The 21,676-nt window shown below is 42.7% G+C and overlaps 2 protein-coding genes across 2 annotated transcripts; one reads left to right on the top strand and one right to left on the bottom strand.

Moving 5' to 3' along the window:
- Nucleotides 1-1,228: 1,228 nt before the first annotated feature.
- On the top strand, nucleotides 1,229-8,630 carry eif3i (eukaryotic translation initiation factor 3, subunit I). The gene is made up of 11 exons (XM_034094202.2): nucleotides 1,229-1,339; nucleotides 2,516-2,608; nucleotides 2,702-2,789; nucleotides 3,078-3,143; nucleotides 3,235-3,384; nucleotides 4,695-4,822; nucleotides 5,075-5,185; nucleotides 5,264-5,353; nucleotides 5,863-5,936; nucleotides 6,317-6,409; nucleotides 8,228-8,630. Exons 1-11 carry the CDS (start codon nucleotides 1,337-1,339, stop codon nucleotides 8,307-8,309), a joined length of 978 nt encoding a protein of 325 aa, XP_033950093.1. The 5' UTR covers nucleotides 1,229-1,336; the 3' UTR covers nucleotides 8,310-8,630.
- Nucleotides 8,631-10,953: 2,323 nt separating this feature from the next.
- On the bottom strand, nucleotides 10,954-21,676 carry LOC117454901 (probable histone deacetylase 1-B). The gene is given in 12 exon segments (XM_034094169.2): nucleotides 10,954-11,069; nucleotides 11,277-11,322; nucleotides 12,663-12,753; nucleotides 12,755-12,819; nucleotides 14,465-14,848; nucleotides 17,653-17,761; nucleotides 17,966-18,058; nucleotides 18,205-18,346; nucleotides 19,356-19,494; nucleotides 20,247-20,321; nucleotides 20,409-20,526; nucleotides 21,569-21,676. Coding segments are annotated over 12 exon segments (1,365 nt in total). The 5' UTR covers nucleotides 21,644-21,676; the 3' UTR covers nucleotides 10,954-11,041.

Here is a 21,676-nt window from a genome sequence, read left to right as displayed (position 1 = left end):
GGTTTTTACTGGAACTGGGGCAGTTCAACTTGATTTGGGGGGGGGTGTGCCATAGTTTATGGGCGCTGTACGCAATATATACGTAGTTCTGTTAGTATAAGATAATAAGATGTACTTTGTTGATCCAAAATCGGGAAATTGTGTTATGAAATGTAAAAATATATTTTTTTTTAATTTCTAACTTTTTTTTTTCTTTTTCCGGCGCCCCCTATGGGAACGCCCTTAGCATTCGCCTATACTGCCTATGCCGAGGGCCGGCCCTGGGAGCACAGGTTCAAACCCCACTGCAGTCAGCATGTCGTTGTGTCCCTGAGACACTTCACCCCAAATTGCTCCTGTGAGGATTGCCCACAGTATTGAGTATGTACGTCGCTTTGGATAAAAGCGTCTAACAAGAAATGTAATGTCAGTATTAAGCAATTATTAATGCGTTATTCTATATGACCATATTCTACAAGAACTAGGCCATTAGTTAAGTGTGTTTCCTCAATAACCCTCTAATAACAAGTGCTTATTTATTGTAAGGAAGTTGTTGTACATGAGTTTCGGTCTCAATATGCTTTGTTCAATATGGGCCTTTCGGCCAGCAGTACCACAAGAAGAAGAATTCTCCCATAATAACACTTAACAAATATGATCTATTCTTATGTAACAAGACATGTAACTAAAAGTGTTCATTGTGTCAAAATAACTAAAAATGTGGTATTTCTAACTCAGAATTCCCTATTTTAAAGTGTAGGCTCGTTCATAATAAATAAGCTAGTAGTTTGAGCAGCCTATTTAGTGCTTTACCATCAATTAATCAATCTAAATTCCCTTTTAAATCCCCGTAAAATATAAAGATTGTATGAAAATGAATGTCTTTATTTTGTATACTTAGCTCTATTTTTCTCACCTTCTGCTGTTGCCTCGTGGTATCTTTGAATGTGTTTCTTATTGTTTTTGTGGCGCAGTGGATTAGTTCGTTGGTGTTCGGATCAGGGGAGCACAGGTTCAAACCCCACTGCAGTCAGCATGTCGTTGTGTCCCTGGGCAAGACACGTCACCCCAAATTACTCCTATGGGGATTGCCCACAGTATTGAGTATGTAAGTCGCTTTGGATAAAAGCGTCTAACATGTAATATCAAATATTTCTGTCCATTTTTTTCTTCTTTTTCTAACCGCTACTGGAGTGTTACACCAGGGGGCGCAATAGTTCCTTTTTGCCGTTCTTCGCCGGAAGTACGTCACCTTCCTCTTCCGCCGCGGCTCCGGCGCCTGAAACACGAGTGTTCTTATTTTACTTCCATGGTGTTCATCTTTTTTCTCTTTACGCGAGACGCTTAGCTGACAAAAATGGTTAGTATATTTCTTTATGACCATCTCCTACGTTTTATATGTCGATCGGAATTCTATACTTTCTGTTTGAGGAGATAGTTAGCCCCGGTTCAGTTAGCATATCCGCCCTGGCTAACGTTAGCTTCCAGTTAGCCTCCGTTCACATCAGAGCTGCTGTTAGCTGCGTGTTGATGATGATGATCAGGGTTTATTTAAATCACCATGTTTAAAGTACATGGGTTTTTACGTATCTTAACATGTACACGTAAAGTATCGTTTAATACATTTTTAACAAGCTCTCTATAAATAAAATGTATTATTATAATACTTTTAACAATATCATATAAATACACTATTATTATATTACTTTTACTGATATTAAGTCATTAGTCATAGCCGTTTGAGCTGTAGGCTACTGGTGTACATTATATTACAATAAATGAAGATACAGAAGAAAAATGTTCATAGTACAATGTTGTTGTTTTTTAAACATGTGTACGTATTACAAGTTTTAATATTAAGGTACTAAAAGCCACTTAACTAACATGTTTTAATTTAAAACATGTTAGTTAAGTGGCTTTTAGGAGCGCTCTATAAATAAAATGTATTGTACTACTTTGACCAATATTAAGTAAGTATACATAGCCGTCTGAACTGGACTGTTGTACATGATATTACAATGAATGTAGATACGGAAGAAAAATGTTCATAGTACAATGTTGTTGTTTTTTTAAACATGTGTACGTATTACAAGTTTTAATATTAAGGTACTAAAAGCCACTTAACTTTTAACTTTAAGCCACTTAAGTTAAGTTGCTTTTAGTACCTTTTTTAGGTGCGCTCTATAAATAAAATGTATTGTACTACTTTGACCAATATTAAGTAAGTATACATAGCCGTCTGAACTGGACTGTTGTACATGATATTACAATGAATGAACACATTTTGTAATTAAAAGAAGATATAGGTTATACATTGAGCTACTTAAAGAGGACAGCTTATATGTATTTTCTAAATATCTAAAAGGTTGCTGTACAATATACCGGTAAACAGATACACTATCTGTTTTAGCTGTGGACGTCCAAATAGTTTGGTTTTTCCACTATCCGTTTTTGTTTATTAATAAATCTTGTATTTTTTCATGGACATTTGACCTACGTTTTGTGTAACACTCCCCATAACCTGCTCCCCCCACAGAGACCCATCCTGCTCCAGGGCCACGAGAGGTCCATCACTCAGATAAAGTACAACAGAGAAGGAGACCTGCTCTTCTCTGTCGCTAAAGACACAGTAAGATGATGATCCATGAAATGTGTCGTGCCATGATATTTATTACACCTTCTCGTTTGGTTTGGTAAACTCCGTCGTGCTGTGTCGCTGTAGGTCACCAACGTGTGGTACTCGGTGAACGGAGAGCGGCTCGGCACCTACAATGGACACACAGGAGCCGTGTGGTGTGTGGACTGTGACTGTATCCTTTTCCAAGAACTAAACTTGTTTAATCTGTAACTAGTATATGTTGGGTTTGCATGTATGTGATGCTTTGTGAGGCACATGTTACAGAACCAAGGCTTGACCCAATGGTAACCTTGTACAACTTGCATTGATGTACCTAAGGACATACATTATATATATATGTATTGATTTTTACTATATTTGTATTTAGTTTCACATGATTGCTAACACCTGGATGTCCCTATGGAGATTAATACAGGTTTATCCTACCTTATGCTGGGTTCCTTGACCTATCTTCTCTCAGGGGACACTAAGAATGTCTTGACAGGATCAGCCGACAACAGCTGTCGACTGTGGGACTGTCAGACCGGTGAGTGAGAGAAGCCGCAGTGAAACAAAGTGTTTATTGATTCTCCTATCCGTCAGTCTTTGTTGATCCCCCCCCCCCATGTGTCTCTCAGGTAAACAGCTGGCTCTGCTGGAAACCAACTCAGCTGTCAGGACGTGTGGCTTCGACTACAGCGGGAACATCATCATGTTCTCCACAGACAAGCAGATGGGTTACCAGTGCTTCCTGAACTTCTTCGACCTGAGGGACCCGCAGCAGATTGGTACGTGCCCGTGTGTCTATTACTGCCGCCTTTATGAGTTCATCAGGAAGTCGGTGTCTGCTCAGGGAACATGGCAGCTGCATTTAGTCAGGCTGTGGACTTTCGCACCTTCCTATAACTATTGACCGTAACAAATGTTTCTTCTCCCGTTATGTGCTCCTGTGTGTGTATATATATATATATATATATATATATATATATATATATATATATATATATATATTAAACACAATGATGTTTCTTCTGTGCAAATATTGAATTCATTATGAAACATGATGTGGCTCAACAACAAAATGAGGAAGTAACGGCATAAATAGTCATTTACAATGACAAGATCATATTTAGCTAGGGATGGGTATCGGAAAGTTTTTAACGGTACTACTACTTTTATCGATACCGCTTATCGATCCGGTCTTTTAACGATACTCTTATCGGTTCTTTTGGAGAACAAAATAAGGTAAACTAACTAAACACATTGTGAACAAAACTAACATTGCTTTTTATTTAAATTAAATAAATAATATTTCACATCAAAAGAAACAACAGTGTTTTAACAAATGGTATTAAATAATCTGATGACAGAACTGTAAACAGAATAGCTGAAACTTTAACAAACTAAATAACTCAGTTTCCTCTAATCATAACCCATGTTTGTATCATTGAGTTAACTCTGTGTGTTGCTGCTAGCACACAGAACAGCTGACGTGGAAACGTTCCTCGTGGACGGGGGGGGGCTACAGAGCTGCTAGAAAGACAGTGGAACCCGGTGCATTCCTCCGTCTGGATGTGGAGCGCTTTTGATAAATGTTTAGACACATTGCTCGTGTTACCGCCCTCACATGCTGAACTCTTATTGCACTTTAGGCAACGAGCATCGAGACGGGTAAAGTTTAACCACACCGTTTACTCCGCCATCTCCTCTGTGTGTGTGTGTGTGTGTGTGTGTGTGTGTGTGACTGCCCCTCCCCCTCACACACAGGCGGGGGGGAGAGATCTCTCGTCTGGATTGGAAAGATCAAAAATACATCATAGACGCATTTTATTTAAATGTTTGCACATTAGAAACGGAGTTGGCGACACTAAGACTGCAATAATACACATGACATGTCTCCAGTACCGATAACGTCGGAGCTTAACGGTACCGCGGTCTTTAATAATCAGCCCCGGGGCCCGTTTAATACCGGGGCTCGCTACCCATCCCCATATTGAACTGAACACTTTCTGAGCCGCCTGGTGTGTTTATCTTCTGTGTTGATCGGCTTCAGCGCCGCCCGGTGCTCTAATAATGCTAATAATAATCCTTTGTGCAGAGGACAACCAGCCCTACCAGTCGATACCGTGCAACGACCATAAGATCACCAGCGCTGCGTGGGGGCCTCTGGGAGAGTTCGTCATCGCAGGGCATGAGAACGGAGAGTTCAACCAGTTCAGCGCCAAGGTGGGGGAACACGCTGACTGGTTATGTGGCCGCAGCGCAGTCACAACGATAATGTTTTGTTTTTCAGAACGCAATGTCTTAATATATTGAAGTGTGTAAGAATATAATAATGTGATTTATAAAGCGCTTCTCCCGGTGCTCAGAGCGCTTTGAATATGAAGCACATTAATGTGAGATTGCAGACAAAGCTTGGCGGAAAATGCACCTGTTTTTTTTTTATTGTCGATCCTAAATGTTGGCGTTTGTGGTCAGGATGGAGAGATCCTGAAGAAGGTCAAGGAGCACACCAAGCAGATCAACGACCTCCAGACGTCACTGGACCTCACCATGTTCATCAGCGCCTCCAAGGACAACACCGCCAAGGTACCGCACTGTTCACTGAGCTGCATCACAGGCTCTGAGATACTCAGGGTAACTTACGTCTTCTTTGTTTCCTCCCAGCTGTTTGACTCCGCCACCATGGATCACATCAAGACCTTTAGGACGGAGAGACCCGTCAACTCGGCTGCCATCTCCCCCATCATGGATCACGTAAGTTATGCTCGATAACAAGAATATAAAGAATATGGTCGGTGTTTACATTAGCATCGCTAGCACTCAGAGCTAACCTGTACTGGAGAGCATGTGTGTGAAGAAGCAGGAAGTAAAGGAACTCGCCTTGTGGTATAACCGGCAAGAGAGAAAGCCTTTGAGCTCCAGACTGTTTCAGAGAGAATCCTTGATGATCCATGATATGGCGTTTCATCACGGCAGCATTTAGTTTAGACGGTAGCTGCCGGGTCCCGCATGAGCTCAGACCCCTCCTTTAAAAACAATGGAAAGCCCAAATCAGCACTTTTGAAACAGGAAGTGAAATAGAGGGATGTGAGGCATGGCTAGAACGGGTGATCTGTTTTTTATATATCTGAGACCTGTGCTATTGCCTAAAGATAGCACGACAGGTGAGCTTAAGCTTTCTGCAGAGGACTGGCGATGACATGTTCACGAGAGAGAAAAGTACCGTCACTAACTGTTACCACGGCATGGTGCGTTTGATTCAGGTGGTGATGGGAGGCGGACAGGAGGCCATGGAGGTCACCACGACCTCCACCAGGATCGGAAAGTTTGAGGCCAGGTGAGTTAAAGAATGCGTAAAAGTAAAATGCGTAACATTCCGGCATCAAATGACCAGACTGGTATTGAAGAATTTGTCGTGTTATACTTAGCATCCCTAATATTTGTAACCATTATCAACGTAGAGAAATCTGATATTTTAAACACGGTACGCTGTCATGGACTAACAATTTATCCAGTTCAAGCCAGATTTAGATTGATCTGTAACTCTGTGGTTCACCTGGATGAGAGTTTACTCGTCGGTCGTCTGGATACATCCCAGAGCCGCTGGTTTATTTACTTGAAAAGGTGGTTTTGTAAAAGCTCTTGCGATTAAACCTGCTGTGGTCCCATTTCACTCAGACCGATTCTCTAACCCCCCCCCCCCCCCCCCCCCCTCAGGTTCTTCCATGCTTGCTATGAAGAGGAGTTCGGCAGGGTCAAGGGTCATTTCGGACCCATTAACTGTGTGGCGTTCCACCCTGATGGAAAGAGGTAAGAACCAGCTGACTTTAAAGGGGACCTATTATGTAAATTCAAGTGTCTCTTCTACATCAACATGTGTCCCCTCTTCTTCCTGTCTCTTCTACATCAACATGTGTCCCCTCTTCTTCATGTCTCTTCTCCATCAACATGTGTCCCCTCTTCTTCATGTCTCTTCTTCCTCATCATGTGTCCCCTCTTCTTCATGTCTCTTCTCCATCAACATGTGTCCCCTCTTCTTCATGTCTCTTCTTCCTCAACATGTGTCCCCTCTTCTTCACGTCTCTTCTACATCAACATGTGTCCCCTCTTCTTCACGTCTCTTCTACATCAACATGTGTCCCCTCTTCTTCATGTCTCTTCTTCATCAACATGTGTCCCCTCTTCTTCACGTCTCTTCTACATCAACATGTGTCCCCTCTTCTTCACGTCTCTTCTACATCAACATGTGTCCCCTCTTCTTCATGTCTCTTCTTCATCAACATGTGTCCCCTCTTCTTCACGTCTCTTCTACATCAACATGTGTCCCCTCTTCTTCATGTCTCTTCTACATCAACATGTGTCCCCTCTTCTCCATGTCTCTTCTACATCAACATGTGTCCCCTCTTCTTCACGTCTCTTCTACATCAACATGTGTCCCCTCTTCTTCATGTCTCTTCTTCATCAACATGTGTCCCCTCTTCTTCACGTCTCTTCTACATCAACATGTGTCCCCTCTTCTTCATGTCTCTTCTACATCAACATGTGTCCCCTCTTCTTCATGTCTCTTCTACATCAACATGTGTCCCCTCTTCTTCATGTCTCTTCTACATCAACATGTGTCCCCTCTTCTCCATGTCTCTTCTACATCAACATGTGTCCCCTCTTCTCCATGTCTCTTCTACATCAACATGTGTCCCTCTTCTCCATGTCTCTTCTACATCAACATGTGTCCCCTCTTCTTCATGTCTCTTCTACATCAACATGTGTCCCCTCTTCTTCATGTCTCTTCTACATCAACATGTGTCCCCTCTTCTTCATGTCTCTTCTACATCAACATGTGTCCCCTCTTCTTCATGTCTCTTCTACATCAACATGTGTCCCCTCTTCTTCATGTCTCTTCTACATCAACATGTGTCCCCTCTTCTTCATGTCTCTTCTACATCAACATGTGTCCCCTCTTCTTCATGTCTCTTCTACATCAACATGTGTCCCCTCTTCTTCATGTCTCTTCTACATCAACATGTGTCCCCTCTTCTTCATGTCTCTTCTACATCAACATGTGTCCCCTCTTCTTCATGTCTCTTCTACATCAACATGTGTCCCCTCTTCTTCATGTCTCTTCTACACCAACATGTGTCCCCTCTGTGGAAAGAGACTCTGAAAGTTTCAGGAACAAAGATTTTCTCTCTTTTTGATCCATTTCTATAAAAACCTGTCTGAAAATGAGCTGATCAGATTTTGGCCACTTTATGATGTCATAACGATGTGTTGTCTTGAGTAACCGTTAGCCAATCAGCAACCAAGGTAACCCCCCCCCACCTTATCACCTGAACCTCCTCTAGTGCACCATTGAGTTCTTTGTAACCAAATGTCTCTCAGAGGGGCGTGGGGAGGGGCTCCTTGTTTCCATCTAAAGTCACAGACAGAGAATCAGCACTTTGGAAACAGGGCTGAAACAGAGGGGATTATGGGTAATGCTGCAATGATCTGTTTGGTGTTTGGAGCCAATCAGAGACAGGTTCTGTATATATCTGAGTCCTGTGATATATTGATGAACACATAATAATAGGGACCTTTAAGAGTTGTGTGTCAGTCATTGCTCACTGTTCTCCTGCCCTCTGTTCCCAGCTACGCCAGCGGAGGAGAGGACGGCTACACTAGGATTCATTGCTTTGACCCACAGTACTTTGACTTTGAGCTGGAGGCATAAACAGACGACTTCTCGATCACAAGCATTTACAGTCAACCACCGCGCCCTCAGTCAGATTTCTTCAAAATAAAGCGGTCTGAAGAGGGTTCTTGGTGTTTGAGTCATTTTCTAACGTCCGTTGGGGTCCGTTTAGTGGGATCCGAAGTCCTTTCTTTAAACCCCGGATCTGCAGATTTCTCGTGACTGACTGGACTTCCAAACCCCACACTCCCTGATTCCCAACTCTATTTAATCTGATTCTACACATAACTGGAACTTGAGTTGATATATTTTCTGTTGTAAGCATTCCACCACAAGTCACCATAAAAGTACTGATATCAAGTTGTGTGTATGCAGCATTGTGTTATTCTTTCACATAGAAACACCCGATCTGTTACCTATTAATAGCTTACTATAATAAGAATGATATATAGCTTGGACGCAAACATTTACCGAATTGGGATCAAGTACTTACTTTTTTGAATTACCCTATACTATTACTCGTTACTGACATACCTTAGTATTTACATCTGAACTAGTATACATTATTAAAAGTATCTGGCAAGTAATAAGTATAGTATGTCGCAGGAAAGCTCATAGTATGTCAAAAATATATATTTCTTTTTAAGTCATATTTTAGTGTGTCTGAAAAAAGTCATAGAATGTTGGAAATATATATATATACAAATATTTTTTATATGTTGATGCATCATAACCTCTTTGATACAAAGACAAGTATTCTTTGGTCTGCTGTGATTAGTTATCAACCTAATGTTAATAAGTTCAGTTAAAACTAGACCTCGTAAACTCTACTTAAGCAGTTTAAAACTTCAGTTTCCTTCCCTCACAGCTGTTATCTGACCGGTGTCCTGAAAAGTATTTTCTTAAGGTCTTTATTCCCATAGTTTAAAGGTAGGGTAGGTAAGAATGGAGAAACCAGCTTGAGTGCGCTAGAATTTGAAACTACGCAGCCGAAAAAAAAATCTGCCCCTTCCTTCCTCACAGAGCCCCTCCTCCAACACACACGAACGCGCACATGACCAATGAGGGCACGAGGTAAGTTTGTGCACAGATGGAAGGCTGACAGGCAGGTAGGCCATCCAGTTACTTTAGCCGGGCCGAGGCAGATGATTGGTCGAGCTGTTTACAGCGCCACGGCTTCCAGATGATATTTTTTTATGGATTTATTGTCAAAGCATTTAATTTGTTCATTGCTATCGGGATGTTAAGAGCATTCCATGGAATATAACAGAGTTTCTGAAGTGAATTACCTACCCTACCTTTAACAGACATATTTAAAGAAGAACCCGGACCCATTTCTACTTTTGGGGAAATGAAGGGGAACATCTTTCAGACTAAATAGACCACCTAGGACATATTTCTGACAAGTAACCCCCCCCCTAGTGTCAAATATCTGAAATGTGGTAAAATAACTTATTTGTAACTTAATTAATGAGGATAATTTTTTGGTTTAAATTAGTTTGAACATTCTTTGAATTGAAGAAGAACATTAACTCAATATTATTGAATCAGCTAAATTAACTGAGCAGATCATAATCATATTTCTAAGTGTGCATATATGTCACTTTGGGTTAAAGTCCCGATGTGACAGTGTCACAGCGATGTTAGTCTCATATCAATTAGATCAAGAAATGTTTCCACAACAGGTTAAATGTAATAAAGGACATGTTATGTACGTATTTTAATTCTTAAATGGCTTGAATTTTACCTTTAGCAACAACAAAAAAAGCTTTTGAAATGTAGCTCGTTATGTCACATGTGTTAGTCTGGCACATGGACACGTTGTCATGGGAACACAAAATCAAATGACCTAGCAGACTGTTCAGGGTGTGTCACTTAGGGACTTCATGAGATAAAAACAACAGCTGTATAAGGAACTTTCCAGAACATTTAAAGTTCATAAGGACACGGTTCAGTATACTATGCTGAGAAAAAGTAATAGTATGGTATGTAAACATTTCATAAAAGTCTGAGACAAAAAACTAAACTGATCAGTTTCTTATTCTTTTTATTACAAAGTGATGATAATGCACATTTCACAAGGATAAAACTCCCCCCCCCCATGTCTGATGGTACAAAATATCTAAAACGAGTCATTCGCTTGCAAACATAATCCTCTGGCCAGCTTCACAACCACTCTCACTTCAACACACACAACGCAGGGAGACAGAAATTCATAGGTAGATGGGATCACGTTTTCTTATGATTTCAAATAAGTTACTAAGCAGATATCAGGCCTGTCAGGACAACGAGAGCGGTGTGGAAATGCTAAAAAAATCAGGGTCATTTTAAACATGCATTCATTGAGAAAGGTGGACCGAATGCTGGTTATTCTAACAGCATAACAAATGGGTATTTAAAAATAACTGAAAAGCCTTTTTTGCACGTCGGAATCATTACATCTGCAGGTATTTCAACCCCACTGTTTAAATCAGCAACACCATGATAGGAACAGTAATACGTTGATGCTTCCCTTCACAGTAAAGCAGCCCTGGTTTCACACAACAGCGGGGAAAAGGGAGGAATTGTGGCGTTTGTTTTACACTGCGGTACGCTCCAGCTGGGTGGGGCTTACACCCTGCTTAAATAGTTGTGTTGTGCAATGCCCACTCAGCTGAGCTTGGAAACAGTGTACACCAGGTCTGAACACAGTAACACAGGAATATAAAAGGGTCGTATCGCTGCAGCGGGAGGACAGAGGAATGGGTTCACCAAACATTTCTCCTCAGACTTCAAGTTGTCTTCACTTCTTCTTTTGGTCTGAAATGCAACGATGGAAGAGTTTAAGAGACAAAAGATCACACACACTTTCAGTCTCGGTAACTCGATTGATTGATGACTATTCCTACTGTACAAATATAACTTATAGCTCAGTCTTCATTTATATCATAAAGAGCAAAAGTCACGTGTTATAGCTCGTCAAAGTGAAATATGTCGAAATAAATATTTTACTGGTAACTCTCTTACCCTGAGGTGTCCATCTTCTCTTCCTCCTTCTCCTCCTCTTTCACTTCTAAGAGGCAGAAAAGCAGGAGTCATGATCACAGTATTTTTTATCTAGAACTAGGGGTGGGCGATATTAGGTCTCCACGATATGCCTTTTCAGAGATATCATATCTATCGTGATAGTGCACCAGGGTAGGATTTTCTCGGCGGCCGTGAAGCCCCGAAAATAATTATACGCCCTACGGCCACCGTGGCCTGCGTGCCCCTGATACTGTTAAAATCTCGAAGTTGCTTTAAAAGCGTCAGAACAGTGGTTTCTGAACTGCGTTATGCTGCGTTCACAACGGACGCAATGTGAATATTCTCATCGCTCCAACCGCTGGAGTTTCACCGCGGCTGTCAGCTGTGTTTACTCCTGTCATTCAAACAGGACGCGCTGGAGAGGGGGCGGGGCTTATATCCATGTAAATACTGTAGTGGAAACTAACTACGACAAAATTAACCTATTTTACCGTGATTTAATTGTAATACACGTTTCAAAATGATGCCGAAGTAACTAAATACTGATAACGGTTAGTGAAAACCAAGCTTTAATGCTTTGACAAGTCTGCAGACAGACGGTATGCAAAACCTTTTAAAATGCGCGTTTTGTGAATGGAGATTGGATCGATCAGGCTAAACCAGGGGTGCCTAAACTAGTTATACATATATTTATTCTTCACTGTCGGGTCACTCATTACTGGATCAGAGAGAGAGAGAGAGAGAGAGAGAGAGAGAGAGAGAGAGAGAGAGAGAGAGAGAGAGAGAGAGAGAGAGAGAGAGAGAGAGAGAGAGAGAGAGAGAGAGAGAGAGAGAGAGAGAGAGAGAGAGAGGTTGAATGCAGTGTTGAACCATGGATGTATAATAAGAACTGGATACAGCGTGGGAGGCGGGGCCTCGTCCATTCCTATGAGAGTTGCTCATTGGCGCAAAATGGCCCATATAATCCGTTCTTATTGTGCCTCCATGGGTTAAGGTAAAACTCATGTAGTACTGAACACGTCACATGAACGTGCCGGGCAGCGCGGTCCCGTGGGTTAGATGGGCGTTCATAATGCCGAGGAAAATAACTCTCAGAATAACGTTATTACCTTTTACAACTTGAGAACCGAATGTTTTTATTAAGGGCTATACACACGTTCATACTGGGTAGTTTATTTAGTTTAAAAATAATTATCCAACGATTTACAGACGTCTCTTTCCCAATGTTATTCAATGGGAAAAAGTGTTTCCGGGCCCAGCGACTGATACAGAAGTGCAGTACCGCCGTTTGGCCACAACGAATATTTCCCTCAGTCCGGCGCACTTCCTGGGAGCTTGAGCAGAACAGGTGGGTTTTGAGTGACTTTTTGAGGACTTGGGTCTTACCTTTCTTCTCCTCTGCATCCTTCTCCTCCTCCTTCTTCACTCGCTTCACCTTCTTGTGATTGGCTGCGTTCCTGCGGCCCCCACCCCGGCCCCTCCGCCTCGTCCTCAGAGTCGGAGAACTCCTCCTCGCAGGCGATCCTCTTGTCGTGGGCCCGGACTGAAACACAGAGACACTTCATTCATTCGTATTCTTTGAGGTCATTTTTCAAACAATATTGCGTGTCGTACACTTAGCCACAACGCAGACTCCATGCATTACATTCATATCATAATACATTTCATTTATATAGCACACTTTAAAAACAACGTCACCTCAAGGTGCTTCACAATGCTATAAGGAGAAAATAATAAAACAAATACAATACAAAGTTATCTAAGGAGCATATTGAATAGAATATGGTAAAATAAAAAAACATTAATGCACACAACGTTACAATATCTGTTTCTTTGACTGCACATATTTTATACTCTATTTCAATGTAAATACTGCTTTATTTGATTTTCACAATATAATTTTTTTAATGTTATTATAGGGTTCTTAAAATAGTTCTGTTTTTTTTTTTACTTTTATGTATGCACCACGACATCAAGTCAAACCTGGTGATAAACCTGTTTCTGATTACATCTATGTATGAGTCAGTTCCCTTTAATCCCGCTTTAGAATAAAATATTCTAAGCCAGTGGTTCTCAACTGGTCAGGCCTCGGGACCCACTCGGGACCTTTGGCAAAGAATCGCGACCCGACATTTTTAACAACTCAAATCTATTCAACAAGAAAATGGTGCTGTAATATATACGCTTTGCAGCACACATTATTAATTAAAGTGAAGTACAGTGCAGGGCGTACATCCCTTCACAGAACTAAAGTATGCTTTAGAAGAGGTTTCATGAGATGATGGAATCAAAGCTGAACTGCATAACATAAAAAGGCACGCGTGCTGAAAACCCAACCCCAGCAGGGGGTCTGGGGGGATTCTCCCCCAGGAGATTTTTTGAAATACTAAATATAAAATACGCATTCTGGTACACTCTGAGAGGAAAATAAATAAATGTATTACTACCCGACATATTAATAATATGTTATGCCATTGTTTGTTTTTCACTTAGTTCTGAAGCGTGCTGCTCCTCACAGAGAGAAGAGCAAAGAGGAGAGTCTGTGTGACTTACTTTAAATTGTGGGTAAGGGAGATAGCCCCCATTGTTCTGCGACCTGTCATCAAACCCGGGGCCATATTTCATTATGTGTTCATTTCTATCTGAAGTCGTACCCATGGATGTATAAAGAATAGTTCTACCGCTAAGTTATTCTCCGTGGGGACTTCCGGCAACAATGTTGATTCTGATTGGCCAGAAGACTCGAAAAAACATCAGCAAAGATGTTTTATTGAGAAGATGATCACTACGCGACAGACGTTTTCAAAACCGTTTATGGACTCCGGTACTTCCAGTCCAACGCCTACTGCAAAATCTATTTCTTTTTCTCTTCACTCACATCGGCAACCCGCTCGAAACGGGTCCGCGACCCACCAGTTGAGAACCACTGTTCTAAGCCATAAACATAGTGCAAACGAACATGAGGAAATTGCCCTGTCCACATTTGACTCCATACATACTACAGAGGTGCTTCAGCCCTCAGAGCCACTGAATGTTTCCACTTCTCATTTACATTGGCCATTAAAGAATTTGGTCTATAGCTTTTTTTGTGCAAAAACAGGTAAAATATGTGTCACCTAAGTTATGGTAATTAGGGCTGGTTTTGTATTAGATTGTTAGTAAACTCTACGCCTGAAGAAGTCTCTTACTGGAGACGCGTTTCTCGGGGTCCTCCCCCTCCTCCTCGTCCCCGCTGTCTGGGTGAGGGGCGTCCTCGGGGATCGCCTGCATCTGGACCCCGGGGGCGTGGGGCAGCATGCGCAGGTTCTCAAACAGCCGCTGCTTGATCTTCTCCAGGTACTCCGTGGTGTTCTGGTTGGTCATGTTGGACGGGCTGATGTGCAGCTTGAAGTCGGGCCCGAAGTACTCGAAGTAGTCGTTGTAGGGCAGCTCGTTGGGGATGGAGCAGTCGAGGGCGGTGGCCGTCTCGAACGTCCAGCAGCGCGCCACGTTACGGATGGTGTAGCCCCCCCCCCCCAGCATCAGCAGGGGGAGGTTGAAACTCTTGATGTACTCCACACATTTGGCGTGGCCTGGAGGAAAACACACACAATCAATTATCATTATATAATGTATAAATGCTTATGACAACATATTAAAGTGACTGTCTCATTTCATCAACCGGCAAGGACACTAAAGCCGCATTTCCACTACAGGGTGCCGAGGCTCGCTCTTTTTTGCTTTTCCTCTAGGGGTAGTACCGGCTATCTGGTACTTTTTTAGAACCACCTCAGTCGAGGTTCCAAGCAGGCTGAAAATATGCTTAGCTAGTGACGTAAAACACCGCCGACCGCTGATTGAGAGAATCGTCACAATTCTTGCGCGACAGTCCCTAAGCGTCGCATAAGCACCATCTTTCAAACAGACGAGCTACCGGCAGCAAGTGTTTCTAATTTCAACAAAGTATTTTTTATTTCAACAAGGTACGAGGTACAGATGTTCCTCCATCTCGCTGAAAAAAATACAGCGGGAGCTCGACGGCGCAACGCGAAAACGAGAAAGTGTACCAGGAGTTCTCTTCACCGTTGGCCGCACACAGCTTCACGAGGACTTGTGATTATCGATCCATCAAGGACCACACCGGAGTGGTTCCAGTAGGACAACACGCCTACACTGCGTGGTTACTGTGGGGAATCATTCGCCCTGCATGTCCTCCTCCTTCGCCCTCTGACGCAGCCTTGAGCAGCCGCTATCTCCCTTAAGGAGGGGCTGCCCTAGCATATTGTTGATGTTACCAGTTTGTGACCGGGCAACTCTCGGTGAGAGATAGTTATTGTTGTGGGACACCTGGAACACATCCTTCTCGGGGTGGAGATGACCCCGAGCCATAAGCGACAACAAATTTGATTCAGTGTCCTCAGCTGTTTGGTCTCTCTATTGAAGAATGTTGATTATTACACTCTCTAGTTAAACCTGGAGCTGCAGGAGGGCTCTTCAGGATTGATTGTAGCATCTCTACCGTGTGGTCAACTCGTGGCCTGTCTTCTGAATTCTCCGCCGAAGCTCCAAATAAACCGTCGGTGTTTGCCATCAAAGCTCCAGCTCTCCTCGTGTCTCTCCGAGTCCTGACTCCCGTTGCTTCAGAAGCTTCCCCCACAGTTACTACCCTCGTTACTGACCGTAATGGAAACGTAGCTTAAAGTGAGCCGAACCGAGCCATGGCGAGCCGCGCTAAAACCTGCAGCTTTAGATCCTCCAAGGTTTCACTTTTCAAGAGTGCATTACAAGAGAACCGGAGGCTGCTTTCTGTTTTTATATCGCCCCAAACTGTGGAACCGCATCTCATTGGATCTTAGAACGGCAGCCTCAATTTAAAGTAAATTAAAGACCTATCTTTTTGATCATTTTTTGTAGTATCACTGTTCATGTTTTAACATATTCCAATTATTGTGATTTTTTGTCACAGATGAGAGTAACACCTACGCCACTTCCGGGCGAAAATTATGGCTCCGCCCACTTTTGGGGGGGAAACAACGCGGTCATTCGAATGGCGGTCAATATAATTTTTTTGCCAATCCGATCAGACATTTAAGAAAACCGTGGATTTTCTGATCTTCTAAGAGCCCGATCACGATGCGCAGACAGGCAAACAATTACATTCAATCATTGGAAATTGAAGATCGGGCTCGATATATGGTTAAATTATAATCAGTAGGCGAGGCTGTAATTTCTCCAGCTGTTACTCTCACGAGCGAGGCGGAACATAATAGTTTAATCATGCCAACAAGCTGCCGTGTCGTTTATTTCTCCTCAAACATTAAAACAAATCCAGAGTTACGTGTTTCTGTACTTCCTCTAAGAAGAAAGGAGCTCTGTGGCTTCAGGCTCGATCGCCGTTCAAATGACAGCGTTGGTTTCCCCAAAAGTGGGCGGGGCCGTAAAGTGACGTAGATGTTACTCTCATCTATGGACATCGATCGCCTACAGCTATATTCAACCATATATCGAGCCTGACCGTCGATTTCCAATGATTTCATGTAATTGTTTGCCTGACTGGCCATCGTAATCGGGTTCTCTGAAGATCCAAAACTCCACGGTTTTCTTAAATGTCTGATCGGATTGGCAAACATTTCTGAATTTGTATTGACCGCCGTTCAACTGACAGCTTTGTTTCCCCCCCAAAAAGTGGGCGGAGCCGTACTTTTTGCCCCGAAGTGACGCATGTGTTACTCTCATGTATACTCTGTAAAGCACTTTGGGCTGCGTTAAGCTTGAAAGATGGTTTATAAATAACTTTCATTTATTATTTATTAATTTATTTATGAGTCATTTCCTGGAAGAGATAACTGTCAATACTGAGGTTGTGGAAATAAATCACTAACTCAGATTATTTTGACTGATATTGCAATAGTGATTTGATTTGCTTTATTAGAGGGAATATCAATTTGTAAAATGTTCTTCACGCTGCCCCCACGCTCTGGAACTCCCTTCCACCACACATCAGAGACTGCACCGACCCCCCCACTTTCAAAACACACCTCTTCAGACTGGCTTTTAATTTGTGAATTATGCTGTGTTGATATATATTTTTTTAATTTCTATTCTTTATTCTATTTCATCATGTTTTATCAAACCCCTGTAAAGCGTCTGTGAGCACCTGGAAAAGCGCTTTTAAATCAAATGTATTATTATTCACACATTTGTTGAAAAATATAATAAAATAATGATCTGTACCAAACAAGTATTTTTAGTCTGTAGAATACCGCTTACAGGTCAGGACTTCTCTGCAGCAAAATAAGATTTAATGCAGAGTGATATTTTTATATTGTGCTTCCTGCACTAGTCCATATTGCGATTTTGATAAGATGTGGATTAATTGTGCAGCTCTTAATGATACCTTTGATGGTGAGGTTGAAGCAGCCCAGCCTGTCTCCAGAGAGAGAGTCCGCTCCACACTGCAGAACAACAGCACTCGGCTGGTACATCTCCATCACTTTAGCCATGATCTGACACACACACACACACACACGCACACAGACGCACACACACACACACACACACACACACACACACACACACACACACACACACACACACACACACACACACACACACCACACACACACACACACACACACACACACACACGTTAACCCACACGCTCAGAGAAGCAGTGATTGATAATGTAGCATCTGAATAAAACCACTTACGGGTCTGAAGATGGCTTCATACGACTCGTCGTCAATACCGTCTCTGAGCGGGTAGTTTACTGCGTAATACTTTCCCTTTCCAGCTCCGATGTCCTGCACACAGTGGAGATATCATTTAATTACTTTGAGAAAGGATCCACGACTTCAATTCAAGGCTTGTATTGTTCTTTGTGCATAATAATAAAATGGTGATCTTAAAAGTATGACCATGGAAGTATGACTAGAACAAGTGAACTCACCCTCAGGTCTCCAGTGCCGGGGAAGTACTCTCCATACTTGTGGAAAGAGACGGTCATGACCCTGTCTGTGGTGTAGAAGGCCTCCTCCACCCCATCGCCGTGGTGGATGTCGATGTCTATATACAACACCCTCTGGTGGTACCTGGGGAAGACGACCATCGAGTTAAACACATCCTGAGAGCCATTCAAATCCAGTAGATACCGGGCAGCTGGTTCAAGAGGATGTTGCCTTAAGGTTCATTTTGTCTAGAAAGTTATTCCACAAACGATGAGTCTGCTTATTTTTTAAAGCACGCATTACTTAGTTTCCCTGATTCTAACATCCACTCTTCCAAACAACCTTTGAAAGTGGTCTAAAACTTAAATTTGGCAATGTCAGCAGCACACTTTTTGAAACCCAAAAATGCCAATGCAATCAAACCGGCCGAAAGCTCGGATAAAAACGTGACCAAATACAGTTGGAAAGATATTGATTAATCAGGAGTAACGGCCCGTCTACACTACAGGCATCAACAAATCTTGAAGCTGGGCGTGTCTGAGACTTGGCGATTTCTCGCGCCCAAGGCGACCAACAGCCAATCAGGAATCTCCCGCCCGCCCCCGGCATACAAAGCAATAGCAAAGTTAAAACGAAGTAAACTGGATATAAAATCCCCAAACAGGCGAAAACCTACCAGTTTCATCCACTGCCTCTGCCACCTCCCTCCATGCCTCGCTCCTCCGGTTTGTATCCCGGTAGATGAACAGAGACTGATCATACAGCGGGTGATTCATTACCGCTCCATTTTTTTGAATATGAGGAAATGACCTGCGTAGTCTCTCCCAGCATACACACGGTTTGATTGGCTAGCGCTTGTACTGTCAGATTTGCATACGCATGATTTGATTGGCTGATGCCAAGCATCGAGCCTCAAAAGTTGAACATTGCTCAACTTTTGATGCTCGCGATGCAAAGCCACGCTCCGCTCCCCACAATGCAGTTCGGCGAAGATTCAAAATCAACTACGTCACCCCATTCAAGTGAAGGGGCGAAGCGGTGAAAGCATTTTTCGATGCCTGTAGTGTAGACGGGCCGTAAGCCTATAAAGTCACGTATTGTCACATCAGATGTGAAGAAAGCGGATTAAAGTCTAATTAAAGCAACAGCTTACTTGAGCAGCTCGAGGATGGCTAGCACGATGTCGTTGACGTAGCAGAAACCAGACGCCTCAGACTTCTTGGCGTGATGGAGACCTCCCGCCCAGTTGATGGCGATGTCTGTCTGCTGCTTGTTCAGCTTCAACGCCCCAGCTAGAGAACAGAATGATACATACCCTTTGTTCATGTAGCGCTAATCTCAACAAAGTGCAAACAACAAATCTTAACAAACAACTGAGGGATCATAAAAACAAAAACACAGCAGAGAATAATGTCATGCTAAAGTATTTAAAGTGAGTTAATAAAACCCAGCATAATCTTACATTTCTATCAATCCTGGATATTAACAGTTTAAATAATTGTAGACAGGGCTATACCCCCAGTGACGACTAACACAGGTGGTTATAATCAGGGGTGCACAAAACTGCTACGCAGACGCATGCGCGGCAACAATCTGAAATGCGTCACTTGTGTCACAAAGCCATTTGCGTACCGACGTACTTGTGAAGCTTTTCCAGAAGGCGGTTCGATCAACTGCGCTAAAACAGCTGATCACAACGTTCACACTCTGTGGTCACGAAGTACTCCACTAGCCCCCCCCCCCCTCTCTGTCGACTTTCCTGAAGTACTCCACTAGCACCTCGTTGAGGGCTTCATCAAATAAGTACCTCACTGAGAAAGTTATGTGCACCCCTGTTTATAATATACCTGTAACCTCAGTCCAAGACATTATAGTCAATAAATGAATAATCCTAATTTAAGAGGACTTTCAAAAACCACGTTTAAGGGCAGGATCAACTAAACTTGATGAACGTCAGGTTTACTCCTTGCACAGTCATTAAAGTGCTTCCTGTATGAGGCTGGTGCTCCAGGGGGATTGTGGGAGATATGGTTGGAAAACGTACCGACAGATCCACCCGTCGAGAGCTGGCAGAACTCGAACAGGCCATCGAACACCGGACAGTCCTCTCCGACGTTGACTGCGAGACAAAAAGAGACCAATAGATGATCACACGTGGACAGAAGGAGTGCTTCAGTGTCCAATGGATGAAATAACAAACTCTCACATCTCTGCATCTGCTTGCTGTACTCGGACATGTTGTCTGGCCGGATGGACCGCAGGAATTTAATGTAGTCGTCACTGTGGTATTTGGTCATCTCCTCGCCACTGGCTTTGTGTGGTCGCTGGAAACACACAGGACCATGATCAGAAAGAAAGGGACAGCTTTAACGTTTCACCACTTGTCAGTAGTCATTGAGTTTGTCTGATTGTTAAGTGTACAGTTTTTAATTAGCAAGTCTCTTTGTAAAAAAACGAATTCCCAAATTGGGATCAATAACTTATATGATCTAATCCCATCTACCGTACTTTTCGGACTATAAAGCGCACCTGCATATGAGCCGCAGCAGCTAAACTGTCCGTCTGTCTTGCTCTCGTTCTGTCTCTCGGTTCCACTTTTACTTTGGCGCGCTACCTGTCTCACTCTTTTCCGGCCTCCAGCTTTTCCTGCTGGAGCCCGCCGCTTAGAGGTGGCGGGCGCGGACCGGTCCTAGAGCCCATAGTGTTAAAGGTGGTTAATTTGACCTGTGAAATCCATAGATCTAGGAGGTTCCCTAGTGGCCGTTAGCTGTACAGAAAAAATGGGGGGAAAAGTCGCGGCTTATAGTCCGAAAAGTACGGTAGTTCCATATGTTTTGTAGCTTTGATATGTATATATTACTGTGTCTTTTTTAATGCCTGATAACCTTCTGATGCTGTTATAAGAAATTACATCTATCTATCTATCAATATTTAATATTTAAATGCCAACAAGGAATTAAAAATTGCCACTTCAGAGCTAGAAACCATCAATAATGAATACACATTTGTGTACAGTCAGCAACCAAGAAACTACCAATGTATTCTTAGTGGAAGATTCAACCCTGGTACAACTCTGACTAAACATCAAATTAAACTGCATTCAACAACCGGAAATAATCTGTTTGTCTCCGCGTATGGATCACTCCAAACCTCACCTGTTTATTAATGGCTACCGGAACATGGGAACACGCAAATTGCCATTACATGTATTATTACACCCCTCATAGTAATTAAACAAATTCTACAAAATTCCCTTGCCCCATTGTATCCACACAACTTAAAACATGATGGTTTAATATTCTCTGAACGAAAGATAAAATGTATGGTTGTAAGTTTGGTGGATTTGTGTGGAGTGATATAACTCACATAGATCTCCATCTTCCTGTACAGTCCATAGTTGAGCAGCAGGTTGTGTGTCATGCGGATCCTGTGGGGTTTCATGGGATGGCCCTGCCCGTAGTAGTAGTTCCCCAC

Source organism: Pseudochaenichthys georgianus, chromosome 11 (assembly GCF_902827115.2).
Source record: "Pseudochaenichthys georgianus chromosome 11, fPseGeo1.2, whole genome shotgun sequence".
Classification (NCBI taxonomy): Eukaryota; Metazoa; Chordata; class Actinopteri; order Perciformes; family Channichthyidae; genus Pseudochaenichthys; species Pseudochaenichthys georgianus.
This window is presented reverse-complemented; position numbering and strand designations above follow the sequence as displayed.

Bases quoted from the DNA above. Each gene is read 5' to 3' on its own strand.
- eif3i (XM_034094202.2), top strand. The intron at 2,609-2,701 runs GTAAGATGATGA...GTGTCGCTGTAG, and splicing joins TCTCTGTCGCTAAAGACACA to GTCACCAACGTGTGGTACTC. The intron at 3,385-4,694 runs GTACGTGCCCGT...TCCTTTGTGCAG, and splicing joins GAGGGACCCGCAGCAGATTG to AGGACAACCAGCCCTACCAG.